At 37.3% G+C, this 22,421-nt stretch overlaps 1 protein-coding gene across 2 annotated transcripts; it reads left to right on the plus strand.

Moving 5' to 3' along the window:
• Window positions 1–935: 935 nt before the first annotated feature.
• olfm1a (olfactomedin 1a) lies at window positions 936–22,152 on the plus strand. 2 transcript variants are annotated; one of them, XM_065284330.1, is made up of 6 exons: window positions 936–1,364; window positions 5,330–5,479; window positions 5,616–5,771; window positions 8,901–9,120; window positions 18,126–18,232; window positions 20,438–22,152. In XM_065284330.1, the coding sequence occupies exons 1-6, from the start codon at window positions 1,299–1,301 to the stop codon at window positions 21,110–21,112; spliced, it is 1,374 nt and encodes a 457-aa protein (XP_065140402.1). In that variant the 5' UTR covers window positions 936–1,298; the 3' UTR covers window positions 21,113–22,152. The 2 variants fall into 2 exon arrangements, with proteins under 2 accessions (XP_065140402.1, XP_065140401.1); XM_065284329.1 differs by lacking the exon at window positions 936–1,364 and adding an exon at window positions 3,510–3,899.
• Window positions 22,153–22,421: the final 269 nt, after the last annotated feature.

The raw sequence follows: 22,421 nt of genomic DNA on the forward strand, positions 1-22,421 counted from the left end.
TGTATAGTTTTATTCTGTAAAGATAAAGACTTGCTAATATTTAAAATTTATTTAACTTTGAACAAACTCTTGCCAGTAAATAACATAAATGTAAATCTACGGTAAATTACCGGCAACCCAGCTGCAATAACATTGAAATTTCTATGGAATTTTTTTACAGTGAAGTTTTGAACAAACTCACAGTTTGAGAAAAGCAGTAGCCTATATCTGGAGCTACAGAACTGTATGGTATGTGGAAATAATGTGTTTTTAACCATAAACCACGCAAACACATTGTATTATACCAAATACACACCAAAAAACTATGTTTTTTAGCAATTAAATAGGTGCACTTTAATGGTGATAATGGCATGCAAGATTTTATTTCTGATTTCATTAAATTAGCCCTTACGAAAATTAACCATGGTTTTACTACAGTTAAAAAAACATGGTTACTTTAGTAAAACCATGGTTTTGCGGATAGTAATCAATACACAGAAAAAAACATGTTTACTACACTTTTACCACAAAAAACATGGTTAATTTTCGTAAGGGAGCCTGGTAAAACTTTAATTCTGTTTGTTTTAAAAATAACTTTTTAAAGAATGTTTCTTTTGATGAGCCTACATTAAATAAGGTCTACACTATGGTTAACATAGAATCAATATTTAAGCTATTCATATATAAAATCAGAACTGTACAGGATGCAACACAACCCTATTTTGTGACGTTCAATCGCGCCTTTTCCGGAGGACGCAGTCTCCATAGCAACCTGACTCTTTTAACGTCCTTTAGTTTAGCCATCACACCTTTGCTGAGAAGTGGGCTTTTTCACACTCGGACTTGACTGTCCATGTCCGACAGCGATAATATATCCTATCTTATCACACACACAGCAACGTCATTCACAGCGCGCGTCCCTAATCAGACGCATTTAAATTTCCCACGCGAGCGAGTGTCACATCCGGTTCAGCACCATTGCTTGGCCCCGCTTCTCAAATTTCCTCCCCACACCTTCTCTCATGTATTACCCAGCCAAGTTTGTCTAGTGATGAAGTAATATTTTCACCGCTTCCCTGCTCATCCCTACATTCGCCATCGGACCTGCGGTCGGCAAGAGAGCGCGCGAGGAAGCGTCGAGATGCAATAAATATGCAAAAAGACGGCTCTGCAAACCAGATTTCATTCATCCTATTATTTTGGTGCTGATTTTACATCGCATCTTCAGAGGAGTATCGTAATAGAGAGGCGTACAGCTGAACACAAACAGATCTGCATGTGATATCTCTGGACCAGGTGCCAGGCGTCGGAGGCTGAAGATGCATCCTGCGAACAAGCTCCTGACTCTCACCCTGCTTGTACTGATGGGCACTGAACTCACCCAAGTAGGTTTATAAACGCCATTTTCAGCGCACATTTTGGGCTAATGTGCACTAAATAAGCCGGATGTAAATCTGTAAATGTAAGCTGTGTTTTATCATAAATAAGCAGATGAATCTTTTGGAGTTCAGAAAAAAAATGACAGCGGGGTTTCTCTTATCTAAATCGTATAGCTGTGGTTAGATAAATCCATTTATACCAACTTTTTGTAATATGTGATTATCGGATATTTTCTAAAGCCAAATACGTCTTTGTTGTAGTGGGGTCTCCAACTGTTTGATGTCTTTGTGAGAGTATTATTCTGTATGGGAGATAAAACACGTTCTGGGCTCGTGCAATATATTCTCATTATCCACACACTGATTGTCTCTGACACTCTTAAGTCCCACTTTGAAGACAGAAATAGCAGGTAAATTGCTTTCTCTTCAGTGCTTTGGTTTTTCCTCCCTAGACCCTTGGATTTAAGGAAATGTTTTTGATGAGTTAATCAAACACATTTAACTGCTGATATTATAAAGTTTATCAAGTACCAGCTGGACTAAAATGACAAGGTCATTTGTCTCAGTATGTCTGCAATGACAACATTTCAAGTACATGTTTCAAGATTCAAAGCCTTTATTGTCATATGCACATTTGCTTTCCTCACCAAATAATGCTGCTAAAAATAAGAATTTCTAGTATGAATACTATTAAAAAATTATATTATTATAGAACTGATTTACTGATCATAATTTGAATTCATCTATTTTCTGCAATGATTTGTAATCAAATCACAAAAAAATCATATCCTCTAATATTGCAAAAATGCAAAAAGTGCCTCAAGAATAATGTTTTGCTCCCCATATTCAGTCCATTTTACCTCAACATTGAGTTGTAAACCATACATTTCAACAGTGGTTCTCACTGCTGAGATGATGCCAAGGGCCACAGTTTTACGACATTTTTAAAAATACACTAATTCATCATAAACTGTGCAATTAAAACTCAGAAAAATAAGGCAGCACTACACTGCATAATTTAATGGGGCGGTTTCCCGGACAGGGGCTATCCGGCCCAAGACTAAAATGCATGTTTGAGCTGCCTTCATTTAAAAACTTGCACTGACATATCGTAAAAAGGTGTGTTTGAAAAAATTACTAAAATGTCCTGGATTCATCTAAACCCCCTTTCCAGGAAGCCGCCCCTATGCACCCTTTACTGTTTGCGAATCACTGCATTACAGTATGCTAATTGATTCAGAAAAAAATATTTTAATAGGTAAACATTAAACTATAGCTAGGTTTACTTATATATATATATATATATATATATATATATATATATATATATATATAAAACAAAAACATCTACTATTAATATCAATGTAAACATAATTGCATGTCTTGGTACTGTTAAGATTAAGTGTTGCCAAAATGGCTAAAAAGAGGATGAAATCAAAATTGTTTTAAAAGCAAATGTGATCATATTTAGAAAGGCTATATATGTTTATATTTATATGACCCATTTGTGTTTAGTGGGGACTGGTGACAACTTCTATACATGAGAACAATGTCAAAGAAACCAACCTGCACTGCCCTCTATTGGTCAAAATTATTATGACTACTAGACAAGCGCAATTTGTAGTAGTAAAATGCGCCCTTACCCATAATTTCTTTAAATACTTACAAAGATCAACAGAGACGTAAATCATCATGTTTTAGAATCTTGATACGTGATTGATTGATTGATTGATTTTCATTAGCAATGCTTAATATTTCAGAATTATATAAAGCATCCCTTTTATTCTAGCAAAGCTCACTCATTATATACCTGTGCTATCGGGATTACTGCGACATTACATCAGAAAACCAAAATTATATATTAGCCTACATAAAAGTCAAAGAGATAAAGCTCAAATTAAACTAAACTCTATTTGCATGCAAAGGTGTAATAAGTCATTGCATTACTGTATCGCATACATCACGCTCATATTAACATGAATTTAATGCCGCTTGTGTGGTTATTTTGAGACTATACCCGAACTTTCCCATGTTTAGCGTTTTCGCATGCTCGTGCGTCAAGCGCCAGGAGGAGGTTTGCGATCTTTATGAATATTTCACCAGTATACCGGATGGGAGGGGCGCGGACCCAATGAGATGAGGTGGTGTGCGGAACGTGCTGTCATTATTCGAGTGGAGAGGGAAGACAGAGCTGCACTCCTTTGATTAAGAACAGAGCTCGTGTCAATTAAAGTTCAGTATAGGATAGTGAGCGCAGAAATGCCCGAGGTTGACTCGTTTGCGATGGGCGCTGATGGGAAGCGCATCACCTCATCCAGGCGCGCGGGGTACCAGCGCAATTCTGTATTGGGGTGTTTATAATGAAGGTTACCGGGAAAGAGAAGAGCAGAGATGTCGGTGCCTTTACTGAAAATTGGAGTGGTGCTCAGCACCATGGCGATGATCACCAACTGGATGTCGCAGACTTTGCCCTCTCTAGTAGGTCTGAATAACACCAAATTAAGCGTGGCACCTCCGGGTGTGCCGGACCGGAGCATCGGCGTGAGTTTGAACATTTTCTAAATATATTTTTTTTAAATGTGCTCTGCAAAACATAATAGATAAATTGTATTATGTACATAATTTATGTATAACATTAGATGGATAACATTTATATACTTATAATTAAATACTTAAATATATACTTATATAATCTATTAATTATTCTATAACACTAACAGTAGCGTACCCATATGTAGGCTATAGTGGTACTACCATCAATTTGTACACATGTGCAATACCATTGCATACTGTATGTACCATGGTAGTACCATAGTATCCTTTAAAATGCACGAATCTCATGCTACACTGATATGCAAAACGTTTAATACCTCGAAATATATCCAATTACGTTTAGTTATTCCTCAGACTCAACTGGTAGAGCACGATATGCAATAGTGCCAAGCGCATGGGTTCAATTCATAGTGAACGTACAACTAATAAAATGTATCACTTGAATCCTCTGTGTGTCAGTTTAGCATCTTTTATTTATTTAGTCACCAAATACTTTATATGGTATATGCTTATTTATACCCCTTGTGTTTTTGATCTATTAACACGCAACAAATTCACATTCCCTATAGGAACTATAGGACTAACATCTGGCAAATAAAATGTGTTTTTATATAAGCGTGAACCAGAAACTACTGGTGGAAGGTTTCGTGACATGATATTGTGTGATGAATTTGAATGCATTCTCAATATTATGCAAAACCTTTCGTTCCTTATTGCAAAAAGGTGCATTTAGATACTGTAAAATGTGTTATTGATCATTGAGTATGTTTAGACTTTTGGCTACGGTACAGTAAAAATCAGTCTTTTTCAGCAATCTTTTTGGTTTTGTGTGTGCATATGTGTGAGATCTACAATATCTCTTATGTATTTTTATACATTGGTATTTATTGGTTTGGTATTGTGTTAAGACGTGTTCTTCTTAAACAATACCAAAAAGATTAGATTTTAGTATAATCTGAACTCACTTTACCGCACCAGATTGCAAAGACGTTCCTTAGATTGTATAACAGTGCGTTATGAATATGGATTATTCATTAGATTACTCAGGATTAAGGCATGGCATACGGAAACCCTCACTTTTCCAGATGGCTCCTTTATGTAAAGCTACTGGGTCACAAAATCCCTTTTGATAGAAGACCACATCAAGCACAACGTATAAAAATCTTAAAAAATGGTATATCCGCTGCTAACTCGCTTCTCTGCTCCAAATGGATAGAGCAAATGAGAGAGAGAGAGAGAGAAAGAGAGAGAGAGAGAAATAATATAGTGTATATAGTGTCCAGGGAGCTAACCTTCTCAAAAGCACTTGCTTCACAAGACTGGAGAGATAAAATTGTTACAAAGCTGCCTTCCTTCAAACAATAAATGTGCCGTCCTCAATCATTGACCTTTTTCTCTTTGTTTTGTCCCTCGCCCAGGTGCTGCCTGCTAACCCAGAGGACTCATGGCAGGTGTACAGTTCAGCCCAAGACAGCGAGGGCAGGTGTGTGTGCACTGTTGTGGCCCCTCAGCAGACCATGTGCTCACGGGATGCCAGGACCAAACAACTGAGACAGCTCTTGGAAAAAGTAATCTTACACACACACATAGTCTCGCAAAGACAAATTGACAAAGTAAATGCTTCACTGGGTTTCCCTTTCAACAAGGTTATCACCCGGTACCTGTTATTCTTACGTTTCGTTTTTGTTTTCTCTCTCTCATCAGGTCCAGAACATGACCCAGTCGATTCAGAATCTGGACCAGAGGACCCAGAAAGACCTGCAGTATGTGCAAAGGATGGAGGTTCAGCTAAGGGGGCTGGAAACTAAGTTCAAACAGGTGGAGGAGAGCCACAAGCAGAATATCGCCAAGCAATACAAGGTACGGACAGATAGGTGCTCAGCTATCCGCACCATAAATCCATTAGCTTATTTCAGTCGTTGTGCGTGACTGTGAAATTGTTTCAGATCAGCTGCGCTTGCTACTATTTACCGTTATATTACCTAATCAATAGCTGTGCAATGAGCAAAGAAAAGTATCGAGCGGATTCATTTGTTACATTTAGCAGCCCTGTACATCTGCAAGCTAAATAAACTCGATTTTCTTACCTACTAAGTGGATGCCACATACATTGTAACCACAAGAACCAAATGATATGATTTTGATGACATAGCTACTCTCCCATCATATGTAGTAGGGATGGGCATGATTAATCGACGATCGATAATTGATCGTTAAGAATTTAGTCGATGACGTTAATTTGTTATTGATTAATCGAATACTTTTTTTTATCTAATGCAGGTTGCGTTGCCTAGCGTAGCGTGGGTCTTGAAGCAATTAAATGAATTTCACTGTGTGGCAGCAATTCAACATTTTACCACCAGGGTGCAATATTTGACACCATACTCCGTTATCTGTGACCTTCCGTTTTGATTTCAAAAAAATAATCATGAAGAGGTCATGATTTTTTGGAACAAATGAGGTCTTTGTTTAGGAATGGGGCTCGCAGCTGCAGGTTCCGCTGCTTTAGAGCACCGCATATTCAAGCGCATATATGTTCCGTATGTCTAACTAAATGTAGTTTAACTGTCTGCCACAAGTTGATCTTGTAATAAAGGTCTCATGGAGGGAAACACGCTGTGTTTTTGTATACAACATTTTTTAATTATAAAAGTTAAATAATTATTTTTTCATTATAAAAATATTAATGATTAATCGATAGTCGATCGTTAATTCTCCCGACAATCGACTAAAAAAATTTAATCGAATGCCCATCCCTAATATGTAGTGATAGCTTGCTAAGCACATGCAGTAGATTGATGCGCTAGCGAGGGTATTAAATCTAAATAAACGTGCATGTGCCAAGGTGCGATTTATAGTGTGTGCCAAGCTCTCGAAATTGATACATTTTTATTTGGATAATTCAGCGCAATTATTTTTTGCACTGCATGCTGGGTTTAAAGGGATAGTTTACCTCAAAATGAAAATTATCACCCACCTGAACACATAACAAAAAAAATATATTATGAGCAATGTTTGTAACCAAAGTGTTTATAAGCACCATTGACTTCCATAGTATTTGTTTTTCCTACTATGGAAGTCAATGGTGCTCCTGTTTTCTGCTTGCTCACAAATATCATCCTTTGTGTTCAGCAGAACAAAGAAACGTATTTAGGTCTGTAACAACCTGAGGGTCAGCATTTTCATTTTTGGATGAACTATCCCTTTAAATATTTTTTGCATAAATAAGCCGGGTGTTCTGTGGGCGATGCTTGTGGCACCTCTTGTTCATTTACCAACTATGAAAACATTTAATTTCCTTTACACACTTCATGGGATAAAGGTCATCCTGCACATCATCATAAACATGCAAGTTTACTATAGGCACTGTCCGATTTAAGATGTTCAGCACAAACAAACATGACATTTGCAGTATACATTCTGTACATTAAGTTTATGTTTGGACACATTTTTGCTTGAGGGTCTCTTTGCCATAAGCACTATCAGAAGAAATGGCCAAAAAATTGTCCTGTGGAAAGTACCCTTTAAAAAGGTCCTAACAGGTACCATTTATGAACAGATATGGATAAAGTTGATACCAGTATGTACCTGTGAGGTACTCTTTAGGTGAAAAGGTAACGGCAAATGTAACTGCTAGGGACCATTTATGACCATTTGTTTTGATACTCTTAATGTAGTAATGTTGTGTTTTTTCCCAATTTATGTCTTTAGAACAAATATCTTCATGATTATTTGCATATCTGCAAATAATTTTAAGCATGTGTTTGTGTTTGTTAAAGAGAAATTCCACTTTTTTTTTGAAAATATGCTCATTTTCCAGCTCCCCTAGGGTTAAACGTTTGATTCTTACCGTTTTGGAATCCATTCAACTGATCTCCGGGTCTGGGGCTAACACTTTTAGCATAGCTTAGCACAATCCATTGAATCTGATTAGACCATTAGCATCGCGCTAAAAATAACCAAAGAGTTTCGATATTTTTCCTATTTAAAACATGACTCTTCTGTAGTTACATCGTGTACTAAGACCGATGGAAAATTAAAAGTTTCGATTTTCTAGGCAGATATGTCTAGGAACTATACTCTTATTCTGGCGTAGTAGTCAAGGACTTTGCTGATGTAACATGGCTGCAGCAGGCGTAGTGATATTACACACTGACCGAAAATAGTCCCCTTGGTTACTTTCAATAGAAGAGGGACTATTTTCGGTGCGTAATATCACTACGGAAAAATATCGAAACTCTTTGGTTATTTTTAGCGCAATGCTAATGGTCTAATCAGATTAAACGGATTGTGCTAAATTATGCTAAGAGTGCTAGCGCCAGACCCGGAGATGGTTTCCAAAATGGTAAGAATCAAATGTTTAACTCGGTTTAGGGGAACTGGAAAATGAGCATATTTTCAAAAAAAGTGGAATTTCCCTTTAACTCATCATGTGTTGCATTTTGTTAGAAAGGTTAGTGAGTTAGCCATTCAACCAAGTTTCATTTCTTTGCTTGCAGGGCTAACTTTATGAATTAAATCAAAGCTGCAGAGACTGAAGAACAAGTTCAATCCCGGTCAACTGAATCTTTGCCACATTTAGTTGAAAAACGAAACACGAAGCACCTTTGAAATCTGTTTGCAGTCTTTTTGTGCATGCTACTATCGCAGGCCTTCATGGATAGATTTTCTTATGCTATGATTATCATCTCCATGTCTTTCCTAAATCGGATTTGGCATTATGCATATTTATAAAAAAAAAGAATAATAAGGGAAAATGTTGTTGTATGTATACGCATGTAACCCCTAACACGTTGCATTTTGAACGTTGCAAAAATAAAGAGTTTTTCAAATTTTTGCTGGTGTACTGAAGACTTGTTTTACGTACTGTATACGCAACCAACATGTATTGGCTAGGCACACTATAGACTAGCGGAGCAGGGCAAGACAGGTGTTTGGACCGACCGTTGCATGCATGCCTACTGAACCAAGCCTATTTTAACCTTTCAGGCCATAAAAGCGAAAATGGAGGAGCTTAGGCCAATGATACCAGTGTTGGAGGAATACAAGGCCGATGCAAAATTGGTAATGCAGTTTAAAGAGGAGGTGAAGAATCTGACGTCAGTGCTAAGTGAACTGCAGGAGGAGATCGGAGCCTTTGACTACGAGGAGCTTCACAGCAGGGTGTCAAATCTTGAGGAGAGGCTCCGTGCATGCATGCAAAAATTAGGTAGGATGAGTTCGAGCACAAACACAAACAACCTTTCTGTGTCATTTCAAATCAGGATCACCAATATGGGTGCACAAACAGGAACACAAAGTTTCATAACACAAACGTGCAAGCAAGTACATTACGTTAGTTATGAAGTTTCGTTTAAAGTTTTAGTTTAAACAATAACAGGTAAGACACCATAGAAAAATATTAGTTGTGGTTTTAATGTTGTATAACGTGTTTTATTATAAATAAGAAAATTACATACTGCAAAAACATTCAGAGGCACACATCTTTGAAGCCTCTAAAGAGACATAAAGGTGGGAATTATTTGTAAAGAGGAAGATATTTCTAAACTTTTTGCATTCTCTTGCAAAACTTTTGCGTTCCCCAAGAAACTTTGCGTTTCCTTGCAAAATGTGTTTTTGCGTTCACTCACAAGTGTTTTTGCGTTCGCTTTAAAGTGTTTTTGCATTCACTCTTAACGTATTTTTGTGTTTGCTGGCTAGTAATTTATGCTCGCTTGCAAGTGTTTTTGCGTTTCTTTGAAAGTGTTTTTGCATTCGCTCTAATGTATTTTTGTGTTTGCTTGCTAGTATTTTTGCGTTTGCTCACTAGTATTTTTATTCTCGCTCGCAAGTATTTTAGTGTTCACTCGCAAGTGTTTTTGTGTTCGCTTGCTAATATTTTTGTGTTTGCTCGCTAGTATTTTTATGTTCGCTCACAAGTATTTTTGCGGTCGCTCGCAAATGCTTTTCCGTTCGCTCGCAAATGCTTTTCCGTTCGCTCGCAAGTGTTTTTGCATTCACTTGCAAGTGTTTTTGCATTCCCTGGCAAGTGTTTTTGCATTCGCTCGCAAGTGTTTTTGCTTTTGCTCGCTATTATTTTTGTGTTTGTTTGGTAGTATTTTTATGCTCACTCGCAAGTATTTTTGCGTTCGCTTGCTAGTATTTTTATGCTCGCTCGCAAGTATTTTTGTGTTTGCTCGCAAGTGTTTTTGCATTCGCTCGCAAGTGTTTTTGCATTTGCTCATACGTATTTTTTGCATTGGCTCGTACGTATTTTTGCGTTCGCTCGCTAGTATTTTTGTGTTTGCTTGCTAGTATTTTTATTCTTCGCTCGCAAGTATTTTTGCGTTCGCTCTCAAGTGTTTTTGCATTCGCTCTAACATATTTTTGTGTTTGCTCACTACAGTAGCATTTTTGCGTTTGCTCGCAAGTGTATTTGCATTCGCTTGAAAGTATTTTTATGCTCGCTCGCAAGTATTTTTGCGTTCGGTCGCAAAATGTAATGAATTGTTCAAAGTTATAATTAACTGGAATGAAGTTTTTATAAAGACTTGGCTACAATTTACCACACACTACAGTCTTGTAATATAAAGTCATTAAAAATAAATGCAATAATGTTTATACAGTTGTTTATAAAACACAGTTTGCGAGGAAACACTGCAGGTTTTTTTGCAAAAGAGCGCAAAATGTTTTGCGAGAGAACTATAAAAGTTTTGTGGGAGAACGAAAAATTTTTTGTGAGGGAACGCAAAACGTTATGCGATTGAATGCAAAGTTTCTCTAGGTGACGCAAAAGATTTGCGAGAAAACACAGCATGTTCTTTTTTAAGAGAACACAAAAGCTTTGAGAAATATTTTTTCCTCCCATCCCAAATATTTTCCACCATCATGTCCATTTAAAGGCTGCGTACACATCAGATTTTCTCTAATTAAAAAATCTCTGCTTTCGGGGTTGTGTTGCTGAAACTGTAAGAGTAGCTGACACCGTGTAGGGTCAATATTTATTAAATCAAAATCACGATTAAGCAAAAAACTGAACATTGCTATTTTCACAGTATAGGGAATCGGCATGCTAAATGTTTAAACAGCTAATTTAATACAGAAAGTCAGGAAAGATTCAGATTTTAAAATCTGATTTGAGGAATATACCTCATATGGATGTTAAATACAAAATAAATAACTTTGAGGTTTACCTTTTCAAAGAAGTCTAATTGCTATCCAAAGACACAGCCCAGACTTTAGGCTAAAACAAGGCAGCTGTCAGTGTAAATTGAATAGACGTCTAACCATAGCCCTAAAATAAATGAATTAAAATAAATAAAACCAACACCCTGCAATCACTGTTGCTACATGATTTAATATCAAACAACTCTCAAGTTTTTTCAGCTCAAACCACTTACATAAATAAAGTTTTGATATATTTACAGTACGAAATGTACAAAATATCTTAATATCCTATTTCCCATAAAAGTAAAATCAATCTTTCTGACCCATACAATGAATTGTTGGCTATTGCTACAAATATACCTGTGCGACTTAAGACTTGGTGTGACTTGGTTTTGTGGTCCAGGGTCACATCGGGTCTATAGATCATCTAGATGGTGAAATGATGACTACTGCTTGCTGGGATGGCCTGAATTTATTTTTAGTATGACACAGCATAATCTCTCACCTTATAATCCGATTTTATTTAGAGACAAAGCCTGTATAAAGATCGTAATGTTTACTTGAAAGTCTAAGAGAAACTCGCAGCTATCTTAATAAACATTTAGGCTTTCAAATATAGGTCAGAAGAAGCACGCGCTGTGTAACAATAGAGAATTGCTCTTCTTTTCAAAGCGTTTATTTTAGATTCAGTCGAATATCAGATTAAGTTCTCATGCATAATGTAAGTGCGGCCCCGCTTTGATTGATTAAAAGAGGACAGCTTGCTGGGTTTGGCGCTTAACAATAAATACCAAGAAAGAGCTGCGGTCTAAAGTTTTCCACCGAGCCCGAAAGCTACAAGCGGTGATAAAGAGGGCCATCTAAATATGATCGTGGGATTTCATTGAAAGATTATTGCTCCCAGTTCAGTAATCTCCTGACTACATGAATTTATAATGCTGCATTATGCAGGGGAGTTAAACCTCTGGATGAGACATAAAGTCCCATTGATAATTTGCTACACATGCACGCATTCACCAATATAAATAAGGTGAACTACAGTATGTTAATAAGCTTTGCTTTAATGAACTAGCAATTTGCCGACTATGCTTGTTTTATTTTTGGGTATAGTTAACAAGATTTCAAGCTGCTTTATCTGTTTCCCTGTCATGCGAAAACTAGTTTAAACAAAATGATAATCCTCTGAAATGGTAATACAGTTGAGCTCATTTTAAGAAAGGTACAGCACAACATTTGTTTTTTAAACAGAATGCACAGAGCATATTAGTAAAAACTGACGGCAAAAATATTATATTAAAGTTCAAAGTGGCAGTAAAATGATGTCCTTGATACAAACCTGTGTAAATTACTTTGTTCTGCTGAACTCAAAGGGAGATATTTTGAAGAAATCTTAAAACAAAGCAGATCTGGGGCACCATTGACTTCCACAGTAGGAAATTAATTAATTCTATAGAAGTGCCCCTGATTGGTTATTTACATTTTTCTAAATATCTTTCTTTGTGTTTAGCAGGAAAAAAATTATTTATACAGACTTAAGGGGACATAATTTTATTTTTTGGATGAACTATACCTTTAAACGTACCTTATTAACTATGCAAGTCACAACGACGGTGCACAGCTATGAACTCAGTTTTGCCCGCTGTTTATCTTAACAAAATTGCACTTGTGTTTGAATATTAAATATAGATGCAGTGCACATCAGAGCTAGACTTGTGTGCGTCACTATATTATACTTTAAAAAACACACAAAATACCAGCATGTCACAAACAATTGACCTAACATTTGGCAATCGTATTTGTTGATACGATTGACCAACTGTGCCGCTGACAGACAGTCTGTCTGGTATTTATGTGATATAATGGACCATACAATGTCTTTAAATGTAGGTTATGTCTGTAGCAGTACATCTGGACAGAGAAGTGGGTGAATAAATCACAACTCATTCAATCCCGGTGGGATTATGGAATTACACGGGTCAATATTAGCAGATTAAGAGTAACCATATAAAGTGTAGTAGTGCCATGTGTTCAAGTACTTCAATGTAGAGTAAATCCTACACACACACACGCACGCACACACACACACACACACAATCAAGGAGCACTGTTCCCTGGGAATCGGACCCATGACCTACCAACAACTATAAAACTATAGCAACACAGAAAACTATAAAATAAAGGTGCAATATAGAATAGCAACATTAGTAAAAATTGACTTCGGTGAGGCTTTATATAACCAGCACAATGATCACATTTCACTGTCAAGAACAGAATATTGGATATCTCAGGAAGCAGAGGAGTAGCTATAAATGGACCATTCGTTTAAATAGGCAGTTTCTATAGCCCAGAAGACTGCCAGAGGAGCACAGCAGGAGAGAGAAATACTGTATGAGAGAGAGAGAGAGAGAGAGAGAGAGAGAGAGAGAGAGAGAGAGAGAGAGAGATTACATTTCATGTTCCTAAAAGGGAAAGAAAAAACGAACCAAGAAAAACAGTCAGAATGAGATATAAATGAAAGAGGTGCGTGTATCCTCGTGAATCTTACAACGGTGCAGACATCCACACAAGTTATGCTTCGTTGCATCTGTCTGACAGCGTGTCAAAACATAGAGTACGAGAGCATCGCTGATGCCTGCAAACTCCTGCCCGAGTGCCGGAATATGACAGAGACACATACACCTCCGTCCACCACATTTATCAGTGTAAAATGCTCAGGTTTACAATGCAAGTTTATCTGCATATCACTCACTTGTAGGAAAGTAAAGAAAGGATAGTTCAGCAAAAAGTAAAAGTGTTATTTATTTATTCTTAAAACGAACTGTGAATTATTTCCTTCGCTATGCTCAAAGCCCTGGTTGCATTTCGTTGAGTCATCTCTGATCTAGAACATAACCTGCCCTGGAGCAGGTAAGCCATGTGGCGTAAGTTACGGTGACGAACACCGCTTAAAGGCGAGCTACTTTCATGCTACCAAAAATTGCAAAACTAAGCCTTGACTTACCTGGCTAGCCAACTACATCGGCTGCATGGTATAGAGAGACACAAAAAAACTTACAAACTACAGTACAAATGTAGTCAGATGAGACTGTCCTTTAAAAATAACAACCCCATAGGTCTTTGTCCAAGCAGCTTATTACAACATACAAGTTTTATGGATAAGCGCCCTCTTTTATTTTGTTAGTTTTTAAGCAGGGCTTTGAACCAGATTTTTTTCCAATTGTTTCATTCCGAACAGAAACGTAGTATTTTAACGTTTCCAGTTTTAGGATCAACCCTGAAATTGACATTCCTAAACCGGTTAGAACAAAAAAATTAAGTTCCCGAACCGGTTAATAACGTTCCATGTCAGCTGTGGGACATAGAAATAAGTAGGCTGATCATTAGGACATTAAACTTAAATTATTAGTCTACATAATTTTCCTTAAAGGAATATTCCATTTTCTTAAAAGAAAAATCCAGATAATTTACTCACCACCATGTCATCCAAAATGTTGATGTCTTTCTTTGTTCAGTCGAGATGAAATTATGTTTTTTGAGGAAAACATTGCAGGATTTTTCTCATTTTAATGGACTTTAATAGACACCAACAATTAACACTTAATTCAACACTTAACAGTTTTTTCAACGGAGTTTCAAAGGACTATAAACGATCCCAAACGAGGCATAAGGGTCTTATCTAGCAAAACGATTGTCATTTTTGACAAGAAAAATAACAAATATACACTTTTAAAGCACAACTTTTCATTTAGGTCCGGTCCAGCGCAACCTAACGTAAATGCGTAGTGACGTAGGGAGGTCACGTGTTACATATATAAAACGCACATTTGCGGACCATTGTAAACAATAAACTGACACAAAGACATTAATTAGTATCAGTTGACATACAACAACGTAGGAACGGTCCTCTTTCACCACATTTGTAAACACTGGGGCGGAGTTTCGCGTTCGTCCTCTGTGACCTCTTGACGTCATGACGTATTGCGTCGGGTCACGCTAGCGCATGACGACCGGATCTAAACGAGAAGTTGTGCATTAAAAGTGGATATTTGTTATTTTTATAGTCAAAAATGACAATCGTTTTGCTAGATAAGACCCTTATGCCTCGTTTGGGATCGTTTATAGTCCTTTGAAACTCCGTTGAAAAAACTGTTAAGTGTTGAGTTAAGTGTTAAGTGGTGGTGTCCATTAAAGTCCATATAAATGAGAAAAATCCTGCAATGTTTTCCTCAAAAAACATAATTTCTTCTCGACTGATCAAAGAAAGACATCAACATTTTGGATGACATGGTGGTGAGTAAATTATCTGGATTTTTCTTTTAAGAAAATGGAATATTCCTTAAAGTCTCTATCTTGTCATTAAACATTAAAAACGGCTACATTAAGTAAGGGGCATAACTGTAATTCTGACATGCCTACATTTGTTTCAGCATTATATATGAATTAAGACAAGGACAATTTCTGCCATGTCGTTTATTGGCAAACAACTTAAACAAATGTTTCTATTAGAAAAAGAATACTGGGGTATTTCGAGATCTTTTTGTTCGTATGTATCCTGTCAAGAACAGAAAGATTGTTCACTTGCTTTCTGAAAAGCGTCTCTCCGTGTATGCACGTTTGAGTGCACTTAAACACGCGCACACAAACAGATGGAGGACGAATTCCAAACGGCGCTTCGGAAAGAAGATGCAGAATAAACAGTCGCTCCACAAAAAGTGAAAATTAGGTTGTTTTTCATTGCTTTATTCGCCAAATAAATTTTAATGGACTACAGTATGAGACACAGTAGTGCAACTCTCTCTCAAGTTTATACATCAAGAGTTCTGATCTTTGAAGGGCATAGGGATAATCACGTTTGATTGAAGTTGGACCAGACACATTCAACCGCATGTGCATCTGTGCATACAGAAAATTGCTCACTTTAGCGCCTTTTGTGGTTAAATTGTTTAAAATCACTTAAGTGTTAACATTTGCAAGCTTTTGAAACGCGTGCAAATGATTAACTTTCACCCTATTTAAATTTGCATATTAATCCGCATGCGAGCTGAACTAAGGGTCGTGATCTGTACATATCATGGATCAACTGCAATCCGTTACAACACTAATTAGTATTAAAAAAACAAAGATCTTGAGATACTTGGTAGCCTACAATATTTACCTCTTATGATTGAGCATTAGAGACTTGGGCTTAAGTAGGCTACTTGCTGGTGGCAAGCTTCACATTTCTCCGATGAGTCAACGATGACCGGAAGTGAACTTCACCAAGTCATGTGGCACAGAAATCTTGTCAAAGAACGAAAAAAAAAAACTGTATTAATCGGTTACCATTATTTTTAAATAAACCGTTCTGTTCCGGAACATATATGTTTTTTTAAAGTTTCTGGTTTCGTTTATGTTCCTTGAAAAACATCAAAAGTTTCTGGTTTTCATTTTCATTCCATAACCGGTTCAAAGCATTGGTTTTACGTAGGGCTGTCAAAATTAACGCAAATTCATTATAACGGCACTAATTTTATTAACGCGCGATTAACGCAACACGCAATTTCTGTTTGACCCACAGCTGGATGAATTGAGACGTAGCAAGTGACAGGCTGTTGTAAACATACATTTGCATATAGCATACATATTGACCAAATCCATGCTGATTAGAGCATTAAAAACTTGAAAAGTGTTACATTTAGGTAAATTTAGAACAGATAAAAATGTGCGATTAATTTGCGATTAATCGCGAGTTAACTCATGAAATAATGCAATTAATCTATTTTAATCTATTGACAGCCCTAGTTTTAAGGTTGTTTGCCTTTCGTTCCATTGACTTCCATTCATATGCGTGCAAATGCATCAGACCGGAAATGCAAGTTAACTTGAAGATATTTTGCAGTTTGCTGCACAACAAAATCTGGTGAACTCTGACCTGCGAATTCGTATCATGTGAGAACATGTGGCCAGTAGAAAACCATTACATCACGGCGTGACCTAAACATTGAAGCGCTCCTAGCCCTTATTCGCAGTAATGCCCAAAAAATATTTGCAAGCCCAAAGTCTAGCGGGAACTCCCCTTCATGCGGTCACACAAGAGCCAGTGCTATTTCACAATCTGAGATTTACAGCCTATTGTGATTGCTTTTGAATGTTTTCACCATATAAATCGATTGCTTGACCTTGGAATATTTGTAATTTATTTTGGCGGTTAAAATCGAAAGTTATATCCCAATGCATGTCATCATTGCAAAATTATACCCCAATATATAGTTTCATCCCCCAATAAATTCAGTTTCCCCTGGTGCCGGTAAAGGCGTTAATTTATTAAAAACACCTGTGGGTCGTATTTGGGAAAATGGACTAACGACCTAAACAATGGTATGGGTTGGCGGATAGGTTGAGTCTGGTTGTTTAAATGCTATACTACATGCTATATCGTATAAAGCTATAACAGGTTCGTGGAACAGGAATTGTAAGCCATTACTTAGAACAAATTTACTGGATTCATATTTCTTAAATCGAAATCACTCAAGCTGCGACCTTCGAAGGAAGTATTCTAAGACCGATTGCATGACTGAATGCCGTCTCAATTCGAAGGCTGCCAAAAATGAAGCCTCAAAATGCGCCCTTATTTCTCAGTGCTGGTATGGATAGAACGAAAGGATCCTTCACAGCCCAGGCTATCCCGAGTCCATGTGACACAACTTATAGATCCTTCAAAGGCTAAACTGTGTCATTTCATTTCTCTTCGTGGACTGCGACCTCCAAATCCTTTGAAGGACCCAGCCTTCGAATTAAACAGTGACTGTTTAAATATGGGCACATTCAAAGTTGTCGCATTACGTTTGGTTACAAGACACATGAGAACAGAACAGAAGACATTTGGCCTCAATCGCTTACTTTTTTGTAATTATTGGAGCTTTTACTTAATCCTTACTTTTCAATTGTATGAAAAACGACAACTACACAAATCATATAGGTTTGGATTGGAATAACATGAGGGTGAGTAAATGAAAGCAGTATTGTCATTTCTGGCTGAACAAGTCCTATTGCGATAACCCTCCTGTAATTTATTTCCTTTTTCACCAGCTTGTGGGAAACTGACAGGAATAAGTGATTCGATAACCGTAAAGACGTCTGGTTCGAGGTACGGATCCTGGATGACCGATCCTCTCGCCCCTGATGGCGATACAAGGGTGAGTTTATCAAATCTGAACTTTCATAGCTAAAATTCCCTGGTTGTGTTTTTACAACAGGAATGAATGACCACCGCATTGTTCGGCGTAAGAAAAATAGCTTTAACCACAGCACGCCCTTGACTTTAATCAGGAAAATGCCTTTCATTTCATCTTATCAGCGCTCTTTCTGTCCCTGCAGTGTATTTTCTTGAAAACAGGCCAACGGTGTGGTTTATTAAATTACCACCTCACATTAAGATGCAAATGATAGGTGTAAATCTTGCAAGATTTCATTAGTGTGGCAGAAAAGTCATTCCCAGAAAGAGCTGAATGATGCCTGTTAATTCCTGGGTCCGTATTTTGCCCACTCAAATGCTGATACCCTCGTTGATTTTATTTCTAGTAGGCAGTGCGAATAACTTAATAACTCATTAACTAAATAACTAAACTAAACACTATTTCAGGTCTTTGCATGAACCTTTTGACCATTTCCAATTTGTTGAACATTGTTCAACAGATATCAACTGCTCGGTAATGAATCCATGATCCCGTTATATATTAATGTAACAGCTGTAAAGAGGATAGCTGAAGGTGAAGTTGTGGAGTTTTTAGCTCTTTGAGGTGGATCGATACAGTTGAAAAGCCTAGAAACAAAAAAGCATCTGGCCTGCAGATCTGTCTGTGCTTTGAATGATTGATGAGGGGTCAGAGAGTTGCCCTTGCGTGAAGCCACTGATAGACTTTACGTCCAACTCCTATATGTGTTGGCAGTGAAGACAAACTAAATAGGATGAGACAGAGCTACGACATGTAGGAACGAGGTGAAGGAATGACATACACATTTTGCATAATGCATATATTCTTAAAAATTAAAGCGCTACATGACGCCATATAACCCTTTTTAGCTGTATGGTTCCATAAAGCATCTTTAAAGGTAAAGTTCACCCAAAAATTAAAATTCAAGCCATCCGAGATGTACATCTTTAAAGGATAAGTCCATTTAAAAAAAAAAAAAATCCAGATAATTTACTCACCACCATGTCATACAAAATGTTGATGTCTTTCTTTGTTCAGTCCAAAAGAAATTATGTTTTTTGAGGAAAACATTCCAGGATTTTTCTCATTTTAATGGACTTTTATGGACCCCAACACGTAACAGTTTTAATGCAGTTTCAAATTGCAGTTTCAAAGGACTCTAAACGATCCCAAACGAGGCATAAGGGTCTTATCTAGCGAAACGATTGTCATTTTTGACAAGAAAAATAAAAAATATGAACTTTTAAACCTCAAATTCTCGTCTATCTCCGGTCCTGTGACGCGCCAGCGTGACCTCACATAATTGCGTAATGACGTGGTCACGTGTTACAAATATGAAACGCACAATTTCGGACCATTTTAAACTATAAACTGACACAAAGACATTCATTAGTATCATTGGACATACAACAATGTCGGAACGTTCCTCTTTTTCCACACTTGTAAACTGGGGCGTAGTTTCGCATACGTCCCGTGACCTCTTGACGTGATGACATATTACGTGAGGTCGTGCTGGGGCATCACATGACCGGAGATAGACGAGAAGTTGTGGTTTAAAAGTGCATTTTTTTTTCAAAAATGACAATCGTTTCGCTAGATAAGATCCTTATGCCTCGTTTGGGATCATTTAGAGTCCTTTGAAACTCTGTTGAAACAAATGCAATTTTAAACTGTTAAGTGTTGGGGTCCATTAAAGTCCATTAAAATGAGAAAAATCCTGGAATGTTTCCTCAAAAAGCTACATTTCTTCTCGACTGAACAAAGAAAGACATGAACATTTTGGATGACATAGTGGTGAGTAAATTATCTGGATTTTTTTAAAAGAAAATGGACTAATCCTTTAAGAAGAACGCATCAGAGTTATATTAGAAAAAGTCCTGTCTCTTCCAAGCTTTATAAATGGTGCTACTGATTTTGAAGCCTTAAAAAGTCCATTCATTCTTCACAGAAATAATCCACACGGTTCCAAGGGGTTAATAAAGGCCTTCTAAAGAGTAAACAATGCGATTTTGTAATAAAAATGTTTTTTTCATAATTATAATAATTAATAATCATCAGTCAAACTGATACGTTTTAAATGTGCCTCCACTTGCATACTTTTCATATAGTTCCCACACCCCTGGCCGTGGTAGCATGAATACATGAATATATTCAACACTCATACACATTCATTTTTCCCACCATCAGGTTTGGTACATGGACGGCTACCACAACAATCGCTTCGTCAGGGAATACAAATCCATGGCTGACTTTATGTATTCTGACAACTTCACTTCACATCGACTCCCTCACCCCTGGTCGGGCACAGGGCAGGTGGTTTACAACGGCTCCATCTACTTCAATAAGTTCCAGAGCAACACCATCATCAAATTCGACTTTAAGACGGCCACCATCAGCAAATCGGGTCAGCTGGATTACGCCGGCTACAACAACCGCTATCACTACTCGTGGGGCGGCCACTCCGACATCGATCTGATGGTAGACGAAAGCGGGCTCTGGGCCGTATACGCCACCAATCAGAACGCGGGGAACATCGTCATCAGCAAGCTGAACCCATCGACCCTTCAAGTCATCAAAAGCTACACCACCAACCACCCGAAGAGGAGCGCGGGCGAGGCGTTTCTGATCTGCGGGACGCTTTATGTTACCAACGGCTACTCAGGAGGGACAAAAGTCTACTATGCTTTCCATACCAACTCTTCAACTTACGAATATATCGACATTCCGTTACAAAACAAGTATTCCCATATCTCCATGCTGGATTATAATCCCAGGGACAGGGCTCTTTATGCATGGAACAATGGGCATCAGGTGCTATACAACGTCACTCTTTTCCACGTCATTCGATCGGAGGAACTCTAAGCGAGTGGCGTTCTGTCCATACGAGATATACAGTAGCATTGATGGAAATTATTATGGAAAAATAGAGTTTAGCTAAATGATTGTTCAATAAATAAAGACATAATGTATCAAAAGTAATAGTTAAACGCAACATAATGAACAGCTGCCAAGCGGTCTTTTCTGTTTTTTAAGACTATGAATGCTTAGTATAAGCTTTCTTTAGAGGACCGTGCTGGGATTTTCTTCTCACAAAGATCGTGCTTGTCTACGGACATCACCTAAAACACCCTGTTAATAGGGGGTAAAGAAGTGTGATGCAAAAAATATGTCATTTAGTGATGCAGTTACGTCCTTTGTATCAAGAGCAATCAAAACATCCACTACACTTTAAAAACGCTGGGTTGTTTTAACCCATGGCTGGGTCACATTTGGACAAACCCAACGTTTGTGTTGAAATTAATCGAATATAATCCAGCCGCTGGGTTTGTCCACATTTGACCTAACTATAGATTTTTATAGAAGTGTACAGATCAGAAGACACTGACTGTTGGAAGCGCTCTGTTAAACAACTACAGTATGTTGTCGTGATTGTATGTAAATTCTGATATTTTTCAATCGATTTGCATGGACAGTTTTAGCACTAAGATTCACATGATTTGTTTTTTATTTTTCTGCAGTAATATGAATCTTGTATGTGAATAGGAGATTAGATTAGTGATGGGTTTGCTATTTTTCCTGCCACGATTATGTTTAGCTGTATCGTTTGTGTTGGGTTATTTTTGTTTTTACTTGTGTTAATAAAGTGACTTAAATATTAGGATGGATTGTATGATAAAGAAACGGGAGTATATATATAAGTCGTGCGCCAAAAAAAAAGGGTCAAATGGCAATGTGAAACAAATGTATTTACATGATAGTATTCTTTGACTGTATTTAAAGATGACATCATGTGTCTTAGTAGTTAGAAGAAATAGATGGCGGCATCTAAAACTGTTACGCTTGCATCTGTGTTGTACTTGCGATGTGATTCATATCAATAAAGCCAGCCTTTATTTAACATCTTTCCTGAAGGTTTTACAAAAATTCCATCATGCAGGAATATTGTTCTTCGAAAACTGTTTATAAGATGTAAAAAATTTTGAGCGCTATTTGTTTATATATCACATTTAACTGGATAGACAGAGACAGACAAAGACATGGATAGATATAGACAGACATAGACCAACGGGCAGACAAAGACATAGACAGATACAGATACTGTATAACAGATATATGTATAGGCAGGCAGGGACATAGATATACAGTAGATAGGCAGACAGATAGACAGACA

Source organism: Paramisgurnus dabryanus, chromosome 5, assembly GCF_030506205.2.
Source record: "Paramisgurnus dabryanus chromosome 5, PD_genome_1.1, whole genome shotgun sequence".
Classification (NCBI taxonomy): Eukaryota; Metazoa; Chordata; class Actinopteri; order Cypriniformes; family Cobitidae; genus Paramisgurnus; species Paramisgurnus dabryanus.

Coding starts and splice junctions, on each gene's coding strand:
- olfm1a (XM_065284329.1), top strand. CDS start 3,750: ATGTCGGTGCCTTTACTGAAAATTGGAGTGGTGCTCAGCACCATGGCG. Junction 5,480..5,615: donor TGAGACAGCTCTTGGAAAAA/GTAATCTTACAC, acceptor CTCTCTCATCAG/GTCCAGAACATGACCCAGTC. Junction 9,121..18,125: donor TGCATGCATGCAAAAATTAG/GTAGGATGAGTT, acceptor CTTTTTCACCAG/CTTGTGGGAAACTGACAGGA.